The sequence below is a fragment of the Anastrepha obliqua genome, chromosome 2, assembly GCF_027943255.1.
Source record: "Anastrepha obliqua isolate idAnaObli1 chromosome 2, idAnaObli1_1.0, whole genome shotgun sequence".
NCBI classification, from domain to species: domain Eukaryota; kingdom Metazoa; phylum Arthropoda; class Insecta; order Diptera; family Tephritidae; genus Anastrepha; species Anastrepha obliqua.
Window position 1 is genome coordinate 98,075,689 of NC_072893.1, and position 22,865 is coordinate 98,098,553.

The following is a 22,865-nucleotide window of genomic DNA, read 5'->3' on the forward strand; positions in this document are numbered from 1 at the left end:
ATGTTGCCGACCAAATAATTTGCAATAAACTGTTTAATTTTTTCTACAATTTATTCGCAAAGAGGCAACATGATTTCAAGTTGGGAAGCCGATTTGTCAAGACGAAAGGAAAACTGTTTCCTTGCCTAACCTTCTATAATTTAATCATGTAGCGAACTGATGAAATTTGTTGCTGTCATTCCAAACTTTTGGTTAGAACCAAGGTGGATTTAATAAGGTGACAGCATTCACCCAGCTGAATTTTTCGCCGTAGGGATGGCTTACGTCAAAATGATATGCTTTGTTTGTATGTATTGGTATGTTTACATTCGTATGTTTACATTTGCTTGCTGATTTTGACATGATGCTTGCACCAAACGCAACAACAAATACATGTAGGGTTTTACTTATATGTGTTTGCTGTCACCTGTAATAAATTCGCCTTGGTTAGAACTCACATAAGTGCAATTGGCTAATAATTTGCCCATATTAAGTAGTAACGGAAATACTGGCGACAAATGTCAACGTGTTCGCACTTGGCAGCATTGTCATTTGCCAAAATATTATATTCGCGCCGATTAGGTTTTGTTTAATTTTATGCACTTTTAATAAATTTTTGATTAAACCGAATAAAGTTTGTATTTGCAAATATTAAAAAACAACAATGAATAACAGCTCAGATGATTTGAATGCCACACAGGCATTGAACCGCAAACAGCGTCTGAAGGGCCTAATGGAAGCAAACAGAGATATACGTGAGTGAACTGCATTCGATTACATTTGCGTATGGCTCTAGAAAAGTATTTTTCACTTGATTTATAGCAGCAACCAATGGCCAGCAGAGATCTAACGGGGTTGGTAAACATTCCCGGCTGGTCGATCTCCTTTCTCACCATGTATATTTCTTTATCCTTGCTCGAGTTCTCTGTCAGTGACTCGAAAATAATACGATTTCGAAAGCAATACGGATTTTTTCGGCAAATTAAAGATATAGATACATATATATAGCATTAGAGTGAGCAACGCTTCTTTGTAGTTGACACAGTGCATTGACGACGAGGACCGAGAACTTTACTGCACTTGACATGATTTTGTGAACGGGATAAGACTATAATAGCGTAGTCCCTATGGTCCAACCCCATCTTAATACTTTGTTTCCTGGGCCTACCGTTACATGAGATAAAGGACGACGAACGATGACTTCGCTGCAACAACCGTTCCCACGACAGTCGGTTCTACGTAACCGGAACGACCCGGATTTATATCCGGCCAAGGACTGTCACTTCAGCACTATTCCTCGTATATGCACGGGGATTGTTTATGCTGCTACAACAACAACATGACTTCGCTGCGTTTGGCATGGCTTTGTAAATTGCTACAACAACTACAACCGACGACATTACTGCATTTGGCATAAGCGTAATCCCTATGGTCCAACCCCATCTAAACAGTATATTTCCTTGATCTACCTTTAGATGACTTACAACAACAGCAATACTTTCATAGTGTGTTCGAAATTGTAACACGAGTCCTATTGGTTTGATCATTACTTTTAAGTATTTAATTAGGTCGCATCTAATGGACTGGGAGGCTTTACCTTTCTGTGGCATAAAAGACGCTGGTGAAAAGAACAGTGTTCATCATTGGTCAGAAATAAATAAAGTGAACAAGTGACATACATACATATATGGATGCGCGTTCTTGCCACAGCAATAATCATCCGATTCGTCAAAAATGCTCGAGGAATTCAGCCCACATTCATAGAAACAGTATGAATCGTGAAGCATCACCAAATTTATTATTTATAAACAAGGCTTTAGTATGAAGTATAAATTATTATTTGATGAATGAATTTATTCTTGTTGTGCTGTACAATATTTTAGACTATTCAGCGCCGTTGCGACTAAAAGAATCATATCCGCTGTGACCGCGTATTTTGGTGTTCTATTTGACTTGTACGCGTGTAGGGGCATAAAGGGATTGCAGTTGTATGCACATACATTCCCTACAAGACAACTGACTATAATATAAGTATTTCTTATTCCCTTATAAGTATTTCTTATTCCTTTTAGAGCACAGTAGATATATTTCTCATTGCTATTGGTAAAAGACAGGCGGCCGCCGTAGCCGAATGGGTTGGTGCGTGACTACCATTCGCAATTCACAGAGAGAACGTCGGCTCGAATCTCGGTGAAACACCAAAATTAAGAAAAACATTTTTCTAATAGCGGTCGCCCCTCGGCATTCAATGGCAAACCTCCGAGTGTATTTCTGCCACGAAAAAGCTCCTCATAAAAAATCTGCCGTACCCCACGGTCATACGGAAGCTGCAAGCTTTTTAATTTCATAAATTAATATAATACATATAAATAATAATTCAAAGATCTTTTAAAACATAAACTAGTGACAATAGGAACTAAACGGAATTATTCATGTTGCCATGAAATTATATATAGATGAAATAGATATAGATACGATACAAAAAGAACTTAGTGATTTTATTAAAAATTCTGTTTAAATTATCAAAGTTTAATTAATAACCATGATTGTCAATGATCTTTTGTATTCGATTTGGCATAGAATTTAGAATCCTACGGTAGGTTTCTGTGGGAGTGGAGTACCATATTTCTTTGGTTTTTTGCCATAAATCCTTCTTATTTTTCAATGTTTCCTTCGCGAGGCGCTTCTTTAAATCTCCCCAAAGGTTTTCAATCAGGCTTAGGTTCGGTGACTGTTGTTGTTGTGGTTGAGCAGTAACTTTGCCCTGTCTGTGTAGGAGTTTAATCTGCTACAGTATCCAGAACGCAATTGTGCCCAGATTACGCGGGACTCTCCGGGGAGTTGGAGCTGTTGTTGTTGTTGTTGTTGTTGTTGTAGCAGCATAAACATTCACCCTACCTACATACGGGGAACGCTGCTGGAGTGACAGTCCTTGGCCGGATATAAATCCGGGTCGTTTCGGTAACGCAGAACCGACTGTCGTGGAAACGAGGAAGTTGGAGCTCTTCGTCTGCGATTGGTGATGGTTGGAATCCGATGACGGCATTCGGGGGTCGGGAGCTTAAGAAGGTGATAAGAGTCTCCCGATGAATGTCGTTTATGGCCTGCCTGTACACTGTCCGTTCCAGTAGCTGTCTGTTCCCTGACGTGCCTGGGAGGTGGCTCAGGCTCAAGCAGGTGTCTGCATGGGTTATTATGCTCCTTAACAGGCAGCATCAGGGCCTCATCGTGTAGGTGTTGTATCGGTGACATCATAAGACATCTTGTCCTAACCATGAGAATGTACTGATAGTTTGCACTTGTTAGTGTGATATTCTATCTCTCTTTTACCAATAGCAGAATTCTCACCGACAATTGAAAAGGAATATTAAATGAGATATTTGATTTTCGCATTAATATATGTTGTAAATATATGCCATTCTGATACTGCGCATGTATTACACTAGTTTACGAATTTTCACTTTCAAAAATGGTCCTCGACCAAAAAGCGTTTTTTAGACTAATTTGAGGTCGCTGAAACCAAAAATGAATTTTTTTTTTTAAGAACGGTTTCCGAGATATTCCCAAAAAACCTGTTTTTTGGGCAATAGTGCAGTTATTACCTGCAATCTCGAAAACAGTGCGCGCCATTTATTTGAAGTGCATAAATTTCAAAAGGCACACATATAACCTACATGGCAATATATAATTCGTGTCAATGGAAGTCGTAGTTTTCGCAAAACAGCTGTAAAGTAAAAAAAAGAGGCATTTTTGACGTTTTTTTCTAAATTATCAAAGTTTATTAACTTTTTTCTGGAACAAAAAATTTTTTTATATCGACATAAGATAAGTTTTCTGAAAAACAATTTTGTCATCTACAATTTAAGCCTAAGTTTGTCTGAATCGACGAAAAATTGTAGAAGTTATAACGTATTATGTGAATGAAGACAATTTCATCGTCTGTCGTATATCCTTTTGATGTATACAATACGGTTTCGAACAAAAGTAAATCATGCCAGCCGGCGTATTGAGTCACGCAAAATAACTGTTCTTAGGCTCACTATAGTTAAAAACAATATTTATTTCATACAAATAAATATATATACATATATATATATATATATCGCAGAATAGGCTTATTTGCCCATTGTACCAATTCCAGCTAATTGCTCATTCTACCAATTCCAGCTAAATAAGAGCTAGGTATGACCATTGTATGTCTGTGTATATTTTTCGGTGGCGCCATAATGGGCTAATGAAGAATTTTGTGAAAGCTTTGGCAAAAAAACCGGAAAACACAGCCCTTAAATACTTGAAAACCAAGTTCCCAAGATTGTTAACAGAGAAAATCAAAGCGGGTATATTCGTCGGTCCACAGATAAAGAAATTGTTTACGGACACAGAATTTCAACAATGCCTTGACAGTTCCGAACTATAAAACGTACATACTCCAAAATATATTTATCATATAAATTGATTGGAAAATTTACAATTAACTTTGTTTTTGTTAACAGGTGTTCGCATGTCGTTAAAAATGCACCTACTCCACAGTCATTTGGATTTTTTTCCTCAGAATTTGGGAACTGAAAGTGGTGAACAAGGCGAGCGATTTCATCAAGATATTGCTAGGATTGAAAAGCGTTATGAGGGCTTTTGGGATCAAGGAATGATGAGCGACTACTGCTGGATGCAACTTCGTGCAACATAAAAAAAGAAGTTTGAGAGTAAAAGCGCATTTTCGACCTCAAACATAGCCAAGTCAAAAGCTGCAAAATAACACGTGTTGACTTTATGGGTCATAATTTCTACAATTTTTCGTCGATTCAGACAAACTTAGACTTAAAATGTAGGTGACATAATTGTCTTTTAGAAAACTTATCTTATGTCGATATAAAAAAAAATTTTTATTCAAGAAAAAAGTTAATAAACTTTGATAATTAAGAAAAAAAATCACAAATGCCTTTTTGTTTACTTTCAACAGCTGTTTTGCGAAAACTACGACTTCTATTGACACGAATTATATATTGCCATGTAGGTTATATGTGTGCCTTTCGAAATTTATGCACTTCAAAGAAATGGCGCGCACTGTTTTCAAGATTGCAGGCAATAACTGCACTATTGCCCAAAAAACAGGTTTTTTAGGAATATCTCGGAAACCGTTCTTTGAAAAAAAAAAATAAAATTCATTTTTGGTTTCAGCGACCTCAAATTAGTTTAAAAAACGCCTTTTGACCGAGGACCATTTTAGGTGTAAACTAGTGTTATAGACTAATAAAATACTTGTAAATGTGTTGGAATTTTTGTCGAAAGTGCTCAGCACTGTATTGTAGGGGATATATGTAACATGCTGATGGCATATCGGTTTTCAACAATGTACATGTGGTGGACAAAAGTCTACATACACCCCCTATTTTCGTCGATTTGAAAGTCCTAAAAATTTTATTTGAAACTTTTCTAATCACAATAAACTAAACAACAACTCATTCTTAAAGATAAAATAACAAAGTTAATAAATATTGATGTTCTCTGATGACAATTCGTTGCCGTCTATTCAACTAATCTTACTAACACATTTTCTTTTCATTTAATTCGCCTTTCTCTCTGTCTAATCCCCCTATGACGTAACAGCCAAAGCTGTGCGATTACAGTTTTGCTTCGGATGGCCAAACCTTGTAGTCTATCATCTCCCGAGGCTCTAATTGTCGTGAATTCGGTCATTCTTGCGTGCTAAGTCTTTTAAATGCTTTAAGTCTTTTTAAATCTATTTGGCATTTGTTAGTTGTTAAGTTTTTGAAATTATTTTTGTTATATTATTAACTATATAACGACATTAAAATTATTAAATAAATGCATAATTCATTTAAGAACATACCATTTAACAAGAAAAATAATATATTTAATTTGAAGCGCAGAAATAACAAACTCAAAATTGTACACTCATTTATACAAAATTTATAATCGATAAGTTAGATGATGAAGATCGTCTACGCTGAACCGCACTGTTTAACTGCTAAAACAACAACACTTCCCTAATCCTATTGGGGGAGAGAGTTTACCATTAGAGAAACCATAACTTAACTATATCAGCCGTATGCTTGGGGTCGTTTTCTTGTTGAAAGCAGTATACATTTGATAACCCCAGCATCTCAACACCTTGCTTTAATTTTTTTTTTTTAAATATCCAAATGAGCAAACCTCTCCGTTCTTGAATCAATAAACTGCAATTTTCCAATACCACCAGCTGCCATATACCCCCGCACCATCAACCTACAACGCGTTTGTACCAGGTTCCCTCTTCACAATTTTTACTTCTTCGATACCAAAATGCGAAACTTGCTTTCATCCGAAAAAACCTTTCTCCAAAATTCTGCATGCTTGTTTAATGCTCATTTGGTAAGGCAATGCGCTTTTGCCCATTTATTAGGGCAAACTCCTACCAACTGTTCCATGATAGCCGGCTTTTCTTAAGACTCCTCTTGCAGTTGAAGTAATAATATATTTTTGAAGCATATTTCATCTTTCACTTTGAAGAAGCCCGATAATACTGAGATTTTCCCTTGCTGTTAATTTACACGGAGGCCCTACTTTTAACCTTGAAGTTATAATTCTGGTATTTTTGAGGTTTAGAATTTCTGTCGGAACTGATTTTCATGCTCTGCTTGGTGTTCTTCCTATTGTCGATAGTTTTTGCCTTCTTTCCACAATTTTTTTATGTTTTTGCTCTCGCAAATCTCAATTTATCAGATCAAGATTATTTCATGCAAATATTAGCCGCGACTGCGCTTCAAATGGTCCATCCGCTTAGTCCAATTTTGGCATACTCTTTCCAATGTTTCGGCCGGTATCTCACATATAAATGCTTTAACGTTGTCTTCCAATGCCTTAATTGAAGCAGGCTTGTCTGAATAGACATGAGCTTTAACATAGTTCCACAAGAAATAATCTAAAGGCGTTATATCGCACGATCTGGGTGGCCAATTGACAGGTCCCGAACGTGAAATAAAATGTTCACCGAACTCGCCTCTCAACAAGTCCATTGTCACGCGTGCTGTGTGGCATGTGGCACCGTCTTGCTAAAACCACATGTCATGCAAGTCAAGCTCTTGCATTTTGGGCAAAAAAAAGTTGGATATCATTTCACGGTAGCGCTCACCATTCACAGTTACGTTACGATTCGCAGCATCTTTGAAGAAGTACGGTACAATGATACCTCCAGCCCATAAACCGCATCAAACTATGACCTTTTCTGGATACTTTGGTAGCTCTTGCAATTCTTCTGGCTGATCTTCACTCCAAAATCGACAATTCTGCTTATTTACGTACGCATTGATCCAAAAATGAGCATCGTCGCTGAACACAATTTTTCTATAAAAAAGTGGATCTTCGGCCAACTTTCCAAGAGCCCATTCACCAAAAATTCTGCGTTGCTGTAGCTCGTTCGGCTTCAATTCTTGCACCAGCTGTATTTTGAAAGGCTACACACCTAAATCCTTTCGCCAAATTTTCCACGTTGTTGAGTAACAGATTCCCAATTGCTGCGAACGGCGACGAACCGATAATTGATGGTCATCATTAACAATGGCCGATACAGCTGCGATATTTTCTTCAGTTTGCACTCTACGTAAGCGCGTTGGTGGTTTGATGTGCAATAATGTAAATTTGGTTCTAAATTTAGTCACAATAGCTCGAATAGCCGCCTCAGTGGGTCGATTAAACTGACCATAAAATGGAAGAAGCGCGCGATAAACTTTCTTAACAGAACAGGCATTTTTATAATAAAATTCAATGATTTGCAAGCGTTGTTCGCTTGTAAGACGATTCATGGTTAAATTATAGACCAAACTGAAGATGTTTGACAGTGAAACAAAACACAAAACGTGCGTATGTTCAAAGTGTGTTTCCACGACAGTCGGTTCTACGTTACCGAAACGACCCGGATTTATATCCGGCCAAGGACTGTCACCCCAGCAGCATTTCCCGTATGTAAATATGGGGAATGTTTATGCTGCTACAACAACAACAACAAAACGTGCGTCAGCTATTTAAACCAACTGTTTAAAAAGACAATAGCTAAAAAATCACCCGATAGTTCTCCGCACATGAAAATTCGTAAACTAATAGCTTATTAAATAAAAAGTAATAATTTTCCTTTCCAAAAAATTGTTCTAAAAACACAAAAGGAAACCCCGGAAATGATGAGCGCTCGTCTTACTACGTATTACCGAAAATAAGTACCGTTACAATCGGATAAAACAATAGACAATAAAAATAGAGACCAACGAGATGATGAATTTGAATTTGTGCTGAGCTTCCCGTTAGAATTTCATTGACAAATAGTATTTAAAAATAGTCGGAGCGTAGAATTATGGCACCTAGAGTGTATTTGCTCACAATGAAAATAAAGAACTATAAACAAAGCGACTACAGAAAACTTTATTTCGAATTAAATTTAATTTTGAATTGAAACAGAATTTTGAATTTTGAACTACCACGATATCTTTTATTGCTCTTTACGAGCTTTATAAAGCTACTTTAAGTCCAATGCTGTATTGATATTTATTCCCATTTGATGCATACAATTTTCTTTCTTTCTTGATGCCTTTATTTTTTTGCATTTTGGCCGATACCCATTTCTTTTATGAAAGTAAATAGTGTAAATGAAAATTTAGCAATCTGAAAGTAGTTAAAAAAAGTATATATTTTTTATAATTTGTCTTTCGAATGTAATCATGAAACTTACCGAAACATTTGTAGCCACGTTGATGGAAAACAACTTCATGGCCGTCAATTGGATTGACAACTGAGAGCGATGCATAAAATAAATTATCATTTTGCGAAAACATCGATCCTGCTCTACCCAATTGGAATGAAAAATGGCATCGGGCAACTTTTCGCTATCAGCCATCAATTCTGAAGCGAAATAACAACATGGAGATATCTGCAGTAACACGCACATAAAGTAAGTCCCTGAAGCGACTTGAGTACTTAGATCATCAGAAATGAACATATTTATCATAGTCACGCACAATATTGAAGCGGCGATCAAAAATTGTGTAAACATCGTTTTCGAAATAATCGGTTCGATAACCTCTAGCAATCTAATAAAAATGAAAACATATGCAATAGGAATACTTACATAGTACATACATATTTTCAAATGTACATATATTATACTCACTTTAAAATCTGTTGATGTGTGATAATACAGTCCACAAGCTCTTTAATTTTATCATCGCTACTCATCTCGACGTTTCTACCCAATAGCTGAACTCTACGTACCAGCAGTTGCAAATGTGCACGTATAACACAAATATATACGGATCCGTAGGAATCGTTTAAGACTTGGTGTAATAAAAAGAAGAACATAAAAAATAAATCGATCGTTGATTGCAAACAAAAATCGAAGTATGACCGGTTCTCGTCCAAAAAGGGTATCCACAGTGAAAGTGGTACTTTTCCATTGATTAAACGGGATGCTCCTGTTAACAGCCAGTATGAAAAGTACGCCATACCAAAAGCGAAGACCAATCTATTGCCCATAATTGCTGATTTACGTATCAATTTCAGATCTTCGGGCTTTGCGTAACGTGCATCCATAAGTGCCAAAGTGGATTCCATGCTACGTAATCGTTTCAAGGATAACGTCATAATTATAATTTTTGGCGGTATGCCAAGCACATTCAGACTGGCCTGTATTGCGATGAGAAGCTGCATAGTTTCTATGGTATGTTGCATATATTTTAAAATGTAACCCACACCGCAAAGAAATGGTGAGAATATAACGGCATTCGTATTAAGAAACGCTGACCAAATATAGTAAAGCGGGCCTGCATCCATTGGTGGGTTTGTGCCCACAATAGTATATCCCTTGAAGAGATAAATAAACGCATCACTTGAACGAAGGTTATCAACGCCGTGTCCAGTTAGTAGCTCAAACATGTTTTTGCTTAACTAATCACCAGTAACAAAGATTTTTGCTAGACAACTTACTGTGGAATCTTTCTTTCAAAATAGGCTTTTATAGCACGAAAATTCAGTAAAAGAAAGCTGAGTAAACCATAGGCGTCGTCAAAAAGATTAACATTCCGTGTCACTTCTTCAACGCTATTGTTAGGAAGTGTATCATTATTTTATTATGATTAATCGAAGTAACCAAACTTATGCCAAGCCTAAAATTGCCTAAAAAATAACATAACTAAGATATATATATAAAATAATCATAAATATGTGATGCGATAAAGCAATATGAGGCGGTGTTATTGTCCCAAACAATTTAAAGAGAAGCATGAGCAGTAAGGCCGTTATTAGAGGTACCATAACATAATCATATCATAAAAGATAGAACATCTTGGTCTAGAAAGGATGTAGCTGTTTCGACTGGACATTTAGGGACTATTATTGATTGAATCGGAGTCGAACTACTCCTCCACTTTGAGGTATTCGTCCTAATATTTTCCTAGATAGGAAGGGAGGGCGACCGCTATAAAAAAACATTTGCTTTCATCCTAGTGTTTATACTCAAAGTATGTTATTAGTCTATATTTGGATAGCGGGGGTGTAAATTAAAAATAAATTCCCATTTCATTTATGAGAAGTATATTAACAAAAATTTAGACGCCAATTATACTTGTATATGTTTTGTTTTGTTTTGAGGAAAGCATTAAAAAGTTGAAAGATATTACATGAAGTATCTCCTGTTTTTCAACGGTTTGGTGTAAAGAAGTACTTTGCCTCGAACTCCATTTTATTTCATCTTCACTGCCCATCAAATCTATTTTTTATTCTCTTTCTTCTTTGGTGTTACTACTTAAACTCAAATTGAAAAATATAGTTTTGTTCGCTCACATAATTACATTCAAAAACTAACCCCTTCATGTAATACTAAAATTTTACCCCTTTTTTAACACCTTCCTCCCATAATTACGTACATACATAAACTGCGATTAGTCATTGAGAAATTGCAATATTGATTTAAAATTTCCCAAGGGAGGTGACTACTTCGATAATTGTAATTAAGAGAGGCGACGGTATTCCAGCTTGTAATTATAATTTAAAAGTATATGTAGTAATCTTTATTATTGAAGGGTTTGTTTAAGTTTTTCTTTAAATTAAGTGGAGGCGAAAATATGTTTGGTATTTGATATTACTGATATCAGTGCTGCGCCATATCTGCTTCGATTTGAATAACACAAGCAAAAAAACCAGATATTACTTATCAATTACACTGTGTGACAAAAAAAAAATTAAATATACTTTTATGGAGACCTAGCACAACTTGTGGCTATAGAAAAACTAAAAAAAATGGTATAGGAGAAATTTCCAATACACCCCCAAAATCTCATTTTATGGCCATAAAACCGTTTTTCAATAGGTTGATGTGAAGAATAACTCCTAACTTCGCCAATTTCCATCCGATTTCGAATTTGCTTTTTTAGTTCGAAAGAACAAAAACAAGCCTTTTTGACAGTGTGTTGACAATTTTTCTGAAATGACAACTGACGAGACTGTAGACGGAAGTATTTGGATTTTTTTTATTTATTCTCTATTTTTTTGACTTTGACATAATTTTTACGATATTATCCGATATTGAGGATTTTTTTTAGTACACTACTGTTATAGTAAATTTAATTTTGTGTCAAATGAGCTATATTTGACTGTAATTGAATTAAAATTAATAGAGTTGTGTGGGTTTTAAGATTTTTTCTTTTTTTTTACTACGAGATTTGGTATGCGTTTCGAAGCATGAAAATGATAGCAAGTGTCATTATAAAGGCATAATATTTATTGGAGTATTGTGCAGTGCAGAGCATTGTACGGTATGGTACGGTGCGGTACGGTGCAGTACACAACGGAACTGGTTCCAAACTTAAAAATGCATTGGAAACGCCCCTTTGGAATCTTCATCAGTTTTGAATACTTCTCTGTAAGAAATTCGATCATCATCATTCATCTTAAGTCGTCATCAACTAAATTCCATTGTTTAAATCGAGAAGCGAGCGTTTCAGATTGTCTTCCCGATAGAAGTAAATCACGAGAAAGATCCTGAAAATCTGAATTTGATACAATGTGTCGTTCTGAAGACTTAGAACCAGACGGAAAGTACTCTTCATCATCAGGTTTATTGTTATCAGTTTGATCACCATCAGCAATGAGTTGAACTTCCTTCAGTTCATGACCTGCAGTTGAGTCAATCATATCGTCCAAGACTACGGGGTTCTTAACATTTGCAACATCAGCATACTTTATGTGCTTTCGAGTTTTATAATGATGACCGTTTACGTCCGTTTTACAAAAATAACAATCATCTGTTGTTCTTAAAGATCGACAATTTTCATAATATTTCAATAATTTTAACGCGTTGTATCGTGTAAATATCCATGGTTAAAATTGTATATACGTCTACTTGAAAAATGTCAAAGATGACATGAAAACGGTACCGTCTAGAAATTAATCACTACTGATATCTAAGCGTCACTTTTGAAAGACCCTTTGCATGCCGTGATTCGTATATGTATTTAAAACTCTAAACTATGAAAAGAAATTCTACGGGTACGAGTTATTAGTGGTAAGGACAAGTATATGCCTTAACGATGGATTTGAAAAAGTTTATGAAACACAGGAGCTAGTGTCCGAACAACACAATGACTAATATAAATAAGGCTCAGGAACAGCAAAATGTTGTTGCCGCTTTGTGTGATGATATTTCAAGGCGTATTACAGTGTTAATTTTTAATTTTAAGTTATTTAAAATTTAACAAAAATATAAAAAAAATATTTGGTTTTTACAGCATCGAATTAATATAAGACATTTATAACTAATATTTCGGTCTTTCATATCAGGAAACAAACTTCAAATAACTAAATAAAAATATTCTAATATACTTATTTACATAGAATATTATTCACTGTCAAAAGACATAATTCAAGGGAGCGTGTCATTATTCTGTTTTACAAAATTCTGTAAATTGCAAAAAAATTCTGCTTTTTAAAATTCTGCTTTTTCAAAATTCTGCTTTCTAAAATTCTGCTTTTTAAAATTCTGCTTTCTAAAATTCTGCTTTTTCAAAATTCTGCATGTTTAATGCGAAAAATTCTGCTTTATTCAAGTTTTGTGATTTTCGTCATACAAGAAGTAACAAAATAAACATTTAATTCATAAATATACATATAGGTATGTTTAAGCGATAACAATATTTTAGTTTAGCCAATTACAATATTTTTTGCAATTCTTTTTAAATATGTAGTGTGGCTTAATTCATTTCTTTTTTTAATAATTCTTCGCAGCTGTTCGTTTTTTATTTAGAAGAGTTCTACGCAAAAATACTGTGGATTGCGTAGCCGGAGTTGGACTGATGAGGGTTATTTTTTTGAAGCGCGGCCGAAGGCCGGCCACGCTAAAAGAAATTCTACGCAAAAATACTGTAGATTCTATCGAAACTGAAGAAAAAATTATTATTTTTTATTTAATATCTCGAATAATAATAAAAAATAATAATAATAATAAATTAAATAATTACATTACCTCTTTAACATTGTTAACATTATATTTTAATACAGTATTTTGTAATACAGAATTTTGAAAGCAGAATTTTAAAAAAGCAGAATTTTAAAAAAGCAGAATTTAAAAAAAGTTGTTTTTAGAATTTTGTACAGACAGAATTTCGACACCAACCCATAATTGAATTATAAGTGGAATTTGTGAATTTTTGTCACTGTCTCTTAAAGGTTGCGTTTCTTCTCGCCTAAAGGTAGTAAAAATAAGCAAAATAGGGTCAATTTAGTTAATGTGTGTAATAATATTTGGGGTGGGCGCGTAGACGAATTGGTTGGGGCGTGACTCCTCGAATCTCCAAGCATGAAACACCAAATGATAGAAAACGAGTTTTCTAATGGCAGTCGCCCTTCGGTAAGCAATGGCAAACCTCCAAGTGTATTTCTGCCATGAGAAAGCTCCTCATAAAAACCCATCTGACGTTCGGAGTCGACTTACAATTGTAGGACCCTCCATTTGGATACGCACACCACAAGTAGGAGGAGGAGCACGGCTAAACAGCTAATAAAGGGCGTAAACCCAAAATTTATACTACACATATAATATGACAATATACAGTGGGGTGCACAAATGAGTACATGTTTGTACTCCGTACACTTCCAAGTGCATAACAGTAACAATAATAAAGCAATTCGCAAAATTTTTTTTCAATTTAATTTTTTATTCAATTCTTAGTAAAATAAATAATAACACAAAACAAAAAGGAACAAATTGTAGGAAATGAGCGAATAAAACAAAAACAACTTCTATGTACTCAATTTTGCACCTGCAAGATCTCAGTTTTTTCTCAATAATATCAGCGAAAAAATTTATTTACCTTGGTTTTTTTCTCGAAAATTTTAAGATTACTTAGTTTAAAGCAAACTGTGAACGCGGCACATTTAAATTTAATAAAATAGAGGAAGTTAGTGAAACAATTTAATACGTAATTAAAGTCATGAAGAAATTATCGCGACAAATTGAGGACAGTGTTATATCCATGACAAATGCTGGTTCCGCGACGCGAATAATAGCCAAGCAACTGAACATAAGCCAAACCCGAAATTTATACTACACATATAATATGACAATATATGTATGTAAGTTACCGTAAAGCCGTCCGTAGTATGTAAAGTAAATAGTAGTAAAATATGTGAATAATGAGTTTTAACATTGAAAATAAATTCAATTTTTCGATTTCAATAGAAAAAAAATCATTCTTTATTTCTCTTTGACTTCTTTTTTGTACTAATAAAAAAAACTCGAAATTCTTTGGAAAAACAATAACTAAAGCAACAAAAACAAATAACACACTCTTTCGATACTGTCAATAAACTGTTTTTACACACTTTAATACAGGTTTTTTTATTAAATTCGTAATGTGAATACGAAAATTTTTGATTAATTTAATATTTGGTATGATAACCGTTAGCTTCAATAACATTTGGCAGGCGCTTTTTCATGAATAAATCGTTATCTTGGTAAAATTTAAAATTTGGTTTATTCTCACTTACAAACCCCAATCAAGTCAGTCCATCGTTGTAATACAGCATTATCCTTGGCTCGTCGCAAAGTATAACGTCGTCCCAATAATCTTCTGGTTCGGAAATGTAGTTCAAAGCAAAAGATAGGCGTTTTTCTGCATTTTGTGCAGACAGCAATGGTTTCTTGCGTGCTGATCTCGATGAATATTTAGGAGGAATAAAAATCGATTTTTTTTTTGCATGTTATTGTAGTAAAACATTTCAAAAATACCGTGTTAAAATTTTAAGTCAATCCGAGCAAAACTTTTTAAGTTATAGAGCATAAAGCCGAGCCGCCTCAAACATCTGCCGAGACGCAGCAGTTGCGCGCGTAGTCCGTTACAAACTTTAAACGCGGTTTTCTCGAACCTTTTTTTTAAAGTGCGTAGTCATTGGCATTTGAAAACTACTCAACCGATCCTTTTGAAATTTTGCACACATATTTTACATATAAAAAACCTCCCGCCAACGTTTTTTTTTCGCCATTTTTTTTTATATTAAGGTGGTTTTACACCTACAAAATGGCGGCATTTTTTCGTCAAAAATCACTTTTTACTTCAAACGACTACCAAATGGCTGAAAATGAAAATAAATCGTCAAAATAAACGTTGGGGGGAAGTTTAACTCATACTTTAACTAAATTATTCGATTTTTTTGATTTCAGATGATTCTACGCTGAGATATGCTGACTACTGCAAAATGTATTTTTGAAAAGACGTCTACGTAAATGTGCTCTCATTCGCTCACTTTGCAATATTTTTACATGAAAATTTTATCAAATATTCTTGAAAGGTTACTTTATAATATGCAACAACTTTTAATAAACTGACTTTAACCGTTTCGCTACAATAAATTCATGAAAAAAGTGGTTTTTTTTTAGCGTTTATCCCTTACCCCCCCCTTAATCTAAAAAGCTATGAATGAAAATATAATATTTAATAAGAATTTTTACAAATGCCTGATCGAGACTTACAAGTATGAAAATTCCCAAATGGCTGGTTCGTTTTATTTTATTGATTATCACTAGAAATAACACACGATCGTTCATAATGAAAAATTATTATTAATTTGTTTCTTAATTTGCAAATTCGTTTTTATTATAATACCTTCCCGAACGATACTTTGAACGAATAACAAAGCAAAGCGGAAAGCGTTGCTAACCATATAATTTGCATAAAAATCACAAGTTCATCCGCTTTACAGTCCTGATTTAGCAACTAGTAATTGCTTTTAGTTCCCAAGCATCAAAAATAAAATGCGAGGTCAACGTTTTTCAACGCCGGAAGAAGCTGTTGAAGCGTTTAAACAGCTTGTTTTTGAGGTTTGGACTTCTGATTGGCAAAAGTGCTTTGAAAATTGATATATAAAGTTCGGTCTGAACCAAATTCAGCACTTACTTATTTTAAAAATCAAATTTTCAAATTTACTGATTGGTAATGTCAAGTTTGTGACCTACATACACTAATCTAGATAGTGCCAGCCTGCCTCTAATAAATAAATATAACAAAAGCATCAAATCTAAATTCTAAATTTTATTTATGTGCACTAAATCCCTTTAACGGGGAGTGTTCATAGAAGCCAGGAAAGTAAGAGCTATTAGTCGAGTATTCAAAAGTGGTAATAATTAAGAATAATTATCGACCAATCTCCAATCATCCACAGTTTCAAAATTATTTGAACTTATTGTGAAAGATAGAATTTATTTTGCAGTGAATCGTTTAATCTCTGTATACCTACATGGTTTCAAGAATGATAAATCAAGTTATCTTGCCGTCTTTTCTGAATATTGTAAAATATGTAAAATAGTATATCGCTTTTCAAAATAAAGTTCAAGTTGACACTGTCTACACAGACTTCAAAATCATTTGATGAGGTTTTAATTTCCACATGGAGGGCTATGGAATTTCATTCCACTCTTTTAAAATAAGTTAAATCCTATCTCTGCTCTCGGAAATTTGTTGTTAATATTTATGGTGCGTCATCTATTTCTTTTATTGCGTCCTCTGGTATACCCCGAGGATAATGACATTTCCAGGTGTATTAATAATGCAAATGTACGAGTATGCTGATGATTTACTTGGTAATTTCAAGTACAGCAGACTCTATAATCATCAATCTGATTCAGATACTACTTATATAATGTCGTTGCTTGGTGTACAATAAAGAAATTAAAATTAAATACAGGGTGGCTGATGAATTTTGCTACATTAAGAAACTCAAATAACTTTTTTTTTAGTGTATGGAATTCATTTATTTTTTTTTTTTTTTTCAAGTTGAAGGCCATTAAATTTTATTAAATGTAGCTTAACTATAATAGTTTTAAAAATAATTGAATTTAAATGCCCCCCATGCTCGTTGACACAAGTGCGGCATCTTAGTAAAAAGTTGTTCATTGCTGCTTTGAGAGTTGCGACAGGAATAGCCGCAATTGTTGCCCGAATGGATTGTTTTAGTTCATCCAAATTTGTTGGCTTTGTTTTATAAACTTCTTGTTTACATAAACCCCACAAGAAAAAGTCAGGTGCAGTAAGGTCAGGCGACCTGGGGGGCCAACGAAATTCGGAGTTTCTTGAAATCAGTTTATTGGGAAATTTTCGTCGCAACTCTGTCATAACACTCTGGGCTATGTGAGACGTTGCCCCATCTTGTTGAAACCACACAGAGTTGAAAGGAATTATCTTTCGGCGTAGTTCTGGATAGAAAAATTCTTTCAGCATTTTCAAATAACGGTCTCCAGTAACCATAACGGTGTGACCATTTTCTTCAAAAAAATAAGGCCCGACAATACAGCGTGAAGAAACCGCACACCACACTGTCACGCGAAGAGGATGCAATTCCGTCTCGTGGAGTATCTGTGGGTTAGAAGTACTCCATATTCGACAATTTTGTTTGTTCACATTGCCGTTTAAATCGAAATGTCCCATATCAGACATGAAAAGGCAGTTTAACATGTTTTGGTCTTCTTCCACCATTTGCAGGATCTTCTGGCAAAATTCCAAGCGAATCGGCAAGTCTGCTGCATTCAGTTTGTTAACCATTTGAATTTTGTAGGGAAATAAGTCTAAATCTTTGTGCATTATTGTTTGCAAAGACTGTCGGCTGACACCAAATTGAGCAGATAAGCTTCTTGTTGAAACCCTTGGATTGCTTTGTATAGCTGCAGCTACAGCAGCGATCGTTTCCTCCGTCCGAACTGGTGGGTTTCGATGATAAGGCCTTCTTGCGACTGTTCCTTGCTCAGCAAAATTATTCACCAGTCTCATTATGGTCCATCTGCTCGGAGGATCGCCGCCAAACATCCGCCTGTACTCTCTTTGTACCAAAACTACGGACTCCAGTGCGTGATAGCGGCGGACTATCCAAATTCTTGTTTGCGTGTCCCAGTTATCCATTTTAATAAATTTTAAAGATCAGTCTGCAAATTAAAACAAAAATGGAACAGATAACTTAAAAAGAAAAAAAGTTATTCAATTTTTTTTTGGTAGCGGCTTTCATCAGCCACCCTGTATAAGCAAGTGTTTTTATGTTTCTTATTATAAATCTTGCTTTCTTATACCTATGGTTCTAGATTATCCAATGTAAGTGACATGATTGATCTTGGTGTGGAATTTGACTTTAAATTCTCTTCTCACAGACATTTAATTTACACCATTTCAAAGTCATATTCTGTATTCGTTGTCTTAGATCAGACTTAGTTGATCCATACTTCTCCTGTGCGCTCGAAGGTGGAATATGCCGTCTTTATTTGGAGACCATATTATGCTTGCCATATTAGTAGCCAGGAACGTGTCCAGAAATTATTCTTTCGTTCGCTGCTTGCTCGTTAATTTAATAACTAGAAAATAACTGTTCTCTCCCTCACTTCATTTTCGATTTGATAATCGATCGTTACTCGAGAAAATTAATTTCAATATTCCTCAGCGAAGCTTACGAAATCATGATATTTTCTGGTTAGCGATAGTTAGAAGTAATTAAAAAAAAAATAAATAATTGTCGCGTACACTTCTGTTAGGTGTTTGGCCGAGCTCCTCCTCCTATTTGTGGACAAATGGAGGGACCTACAGTTTCAAGCCGACTCCGAATGGCAGATATTTTTATGAGGAGCTTTTTCATGGCAGAAATACACTCGGAGGTTTGCCATTGCCTGCCGAGGGGCGACCGCTATTAGAAAAATGTTTTTATTAATTTTGCTTTCACCAAGATTCGAACCAACGACCTCTCTGTGAATTCCGAATGGTAATCACGCACCAACCCATTCGGCTACGGCGGCCGGACCGAAGTTAGAAGTAATTATTGCTTCTAATACTCCGATTTCTAGAACTTAGAGAGAATTTAGTATGCTTTCAAATCATATTGCCCTAGATTTTACTCCCACAAAGTCCTACTCCAAAGTGTTACTTAATTAGTTGTTAAACAAGTCTCTGAGTTTTCTCTAAAATTATTTCTTTGTAACTTTAATTGATTTGTTTAGCATTGATCTGTTTTTCATAGTCTGTAAGAAATATTTCATTTTTAGATTATTAAATAAATGAATACAAAATTCAAGAAAGGGACCTCTGGTTCAATTCAATAGGCGTTTGAGGTATACTGCTTAAATGTAATTAATAAAGAATGTAATCAGATAATTTAGCAAGAGGGTTGTTCACGCATACTGGCCAGGTGTTTGCTATGTCTGAGTCTAAAGATGCCCTTTAACATGTTGTTGTTCTAACAATTGTAGCCGCTGTCATCTAACAGTAGACAGAAGGGTAACAGTCGTAGGAAATTATAATAGAACGCTAAGTTTAACCTGACACAATATCCAGGACGTAATTGCACCAGTATCAAGTCTTACGATATAGCCGGAGCTCTTCGTTTGTATTAAGACAAATAATGGATATCATTTGTGCGTCTCGAAAGTGTCGATGATCACTCACGTTGGATCTCCGCTAAACTTCAGATAGAAATGCTGGAATTAAATAACCAGCTGCCGTGCGTGCACGGACTCCTAAGATAGCTTCATCAATTTCCGAATGCGCCTCTTTTGCAAAAGACAATGGACTGCCCTTAAGACTATTATCGACGAGACATGGCCATCTACTACGACATCGGCAGAGTATTGCGCACATTTTTTATAAATTTCATCTTTTGCTTTAAAGCACTAGTTGGCAGCTAATCTTCACCGATGGTTCCAAAGCGAATTACACTTCATTTGCTGTCGTGAAAGAGAATGGAGAGCCTATATCGTATGGACTACTACTTCCGTTTTGTTCAATTTTCACCGCTGAAGCAACAGCAGTTCTCTACGCCATGCAGTATTCGGCAAAATCGAAGGGGAAATATATTATATGCACAGACAGTATGTCCTGTTTTCAGGCCATAAAGAACTATAATAACTCCAACCACATTATTGGAACCATAAGAAATATCCTGATTTCTCACCCTCATAATATCAAAATCATGTGGGTACCAGGGCATTCATGCATCAACGGCAATACAATCGCTGATAATACTGCCAAGGATATGAGCATTACTCCTACGATCACATCAAATCTTTTATGTAAAAATGATGTTTATCGACTTATAAAGCAGCATAGGCAAACCAAACTAGTAACTGACTGGTTTCACTATAGCCACCATTACTCCAGGATTAATCCTAATCGTACTAAACCAACTTATCTATCATCCCTCCCATCTAACTATACTACGCCATATACTCGCCTACGCATTGGTCACAGTGTAATCACCAATGCATATCTACTGCAAGGGAGGCAACCAAGCCTGTGTCCATTTTGTAATACTCCAGTCAGTATCCTGCACTTGTTAGCCTTTTGCCCTGGACTAATAGATAGACAAAGACAGCAGAATTTTGACGGTCATGATACACTATCGCTATTAATATAATTAACCCTTCCGATTCCAACATTTCGAAAATCTATAAATTTCTGAAGGACTCTGATCTTCTACGACCTATATAAACCAGGAATTCTTCACCAGCCAGCTGAAAGCTTCTTTTTGTTTATTTAGCAATTCTATTGTTATTTAAGTTTAAAAAAAAAAATAATAAATAACCAGTTGTAGCAATAATTACTTTCTAATTGACATCTGTCAAATTGTGCACCGGGAGGATTTGGAAGCAAAGCAAAGGTATTCTCAGTAAATTTTGCGAAATCGTCCAAGTTGGAAGGCTTATCGATCGAGATGATTATAGGAAGATGGCCTCACGCAGTTGAAACATCGGTTTCCACAACAGGCTGTAATAACTAATCGGAATAGATTTTTCCAGCCCAAAGGCTGTTATATATTATCTATCTAGCCTTATTTAGGGCTGTGAACCCCATTCTTTGCACTGTAATATTTGGTGCTTGGTATTGATAGCAGTTGAAACCGTTGTTGATAAGCGCAATGGGTATCCCTAAGTGCATAGGTTTCATTCTGACCATCAGGCGCTGTTGATCATGTTGTCATGAATAAATGAATCGTTCCTTAATTTACTAGACCTGTTTTATTTGATAACAAAAAAAAACATTACCAACTCCGCGCTAACATCGTTAGGAGACTTGTTTATAGTAATTTTCATAACCTTTACACCCTTGTATTGAAATTCGTTTCACTTATGTTTTATTTCCACAGAAAATCGTTTAACGGTACAAAGTGTCGAAGACACACTCAATGAACTTTCCAATGTCGTAAAAAAGTCAGATATCATTCATGGCGAGGGCAACGTTACCGATCGGGCAGAGCACACCAGCGAAGTTACGCGTGATGTCCAACTGCTCAAAATGAATCACGAGCTAATGTCCAAGGTTTTTCAACAGAGCTCGCTAATGGGATCTTTCAGCGAGCAAATTTATCAGAATGCAATCGTAAGACAAGAATATACTCCCATTACAAATTTGTTCCACAATATTCTCTTCTAGCGTCAAACTGTAGCTAGGCAGGGCGATGATGATTGGAAACCATTCACGGATGTCGCATGCGCCATTGCACGCACGGCACGAGCAAAATCCACAATGCTTGGGTCATATAAGGTTGAGCTGAAAGAACGTGTCGCAAAGGAGCGACAGCAACGCAAAAAAGCAGAACAGGTTGGTGTTCAAGAAAGGCGCAAGTTACAGGAAAAATTACAACTCTCAAAATTTCAATGTATTAACAAAGAAACTTAATTTCTTCTTTATACAGGCGGAAGAGAAACGTCCCGAGCGTGTAGATAAGCTGCAACGCCACAACAAAGGAGCCGAAAAGCTAAATATCGTACATAAACAATTAGTTGAAATGTTTAAAAATAATGGCAATGAGCCAATACCTTATTATCAACTTATTATCGATCCGAAAAAATTTATGAATACCGTGGAAAATGCCTTTCAAATAGCTTTTCTGGTACGTGACAATCGTCTTGCGATTGAAACTGGCCCCGACAATTATCCACATGTACGATTGGTTCATAGTGGCGAGGTTAACGCCGTCAAAGAAACCACACAAGCCATTTGCACGCTCAATCTGGAAAAGTGCCGCGTAAGCATACACCTAATTGTAAAGGAAAAGTTAAAACTTTAAATTTTATAAATTTTCAGGAAATGATTGTTTTTTACGAAATTCATCATCCAATGCTTATAATTGAATCTAACGAAGGCGAGTGAGGAAGTTGATAAGGCGAGTCCCAACGAACCCATCCATGTCAAAATAAAGTACAATTTCAAAAAAAAAAAAAAAACATTTCCTTTTGTTTTTAATAAGAATATATAAATACTATTTTCGAAATAAAGCGTGAGAACTTCATATTTTTACAAAGATATTTTTGTTACATTTTTTTTAGCCAGCCAATTTTGCACCCAAACATTCTTACTCGCTTGTGTCCATTTAAAAACAAACCT

General features: G+C 35.3%; 2 protein-coding genes across 2 annotated transcripts; one reads left to right on the top strand and one right to left on the bottom strand.

Annotated features, from left to right (window-relative positions):
* The first annotated feature begins 502 nt into the window (after positions 1-502).
* Positions 503-22,784, top strand: LOC129237504 (EP300-interacting inhibitor of differentiation 3). Its single transcript, XM_054872298.1, has 5 exons — positions 503-734; positions 21,625-21,857; positions 21,912-22,079; positions 22,174-22,506; positions 22,566-22,784. Exons 1-5 carry the CDS (start codon positions 644-646, stop codon positions 22,629-22,631), a joined length of 891 nt encoding a protein of 296 aa, XP_054728273.1. The 5' UTR covers positions 503-643; the 3' UTR covers positions 22,632-22,784.
* Positions 8,550-9,897, bottom strand: LOC129237503 (odorant receptor 7a-like). Its single transcript, XM_054872297.1, has 3 exons — positions 9,137-9,897; positions 8,699-9,056; positions 8,550-8,631 (listed from the first exon to the last, which is right to left on the bottom strand). The coding sequence occupies exons 1-3, from the start codon at positions 9,895-9,897 to the stop codon at positions 8,560-8,562; spliced, it is 1,191 nt and encodes a 396-aa protein (XP_054728272.1). The 3' UTR covers positions 8,550-8,559.
* Positions 22,785-22,865: the final 81 nt, after the last annotated feature.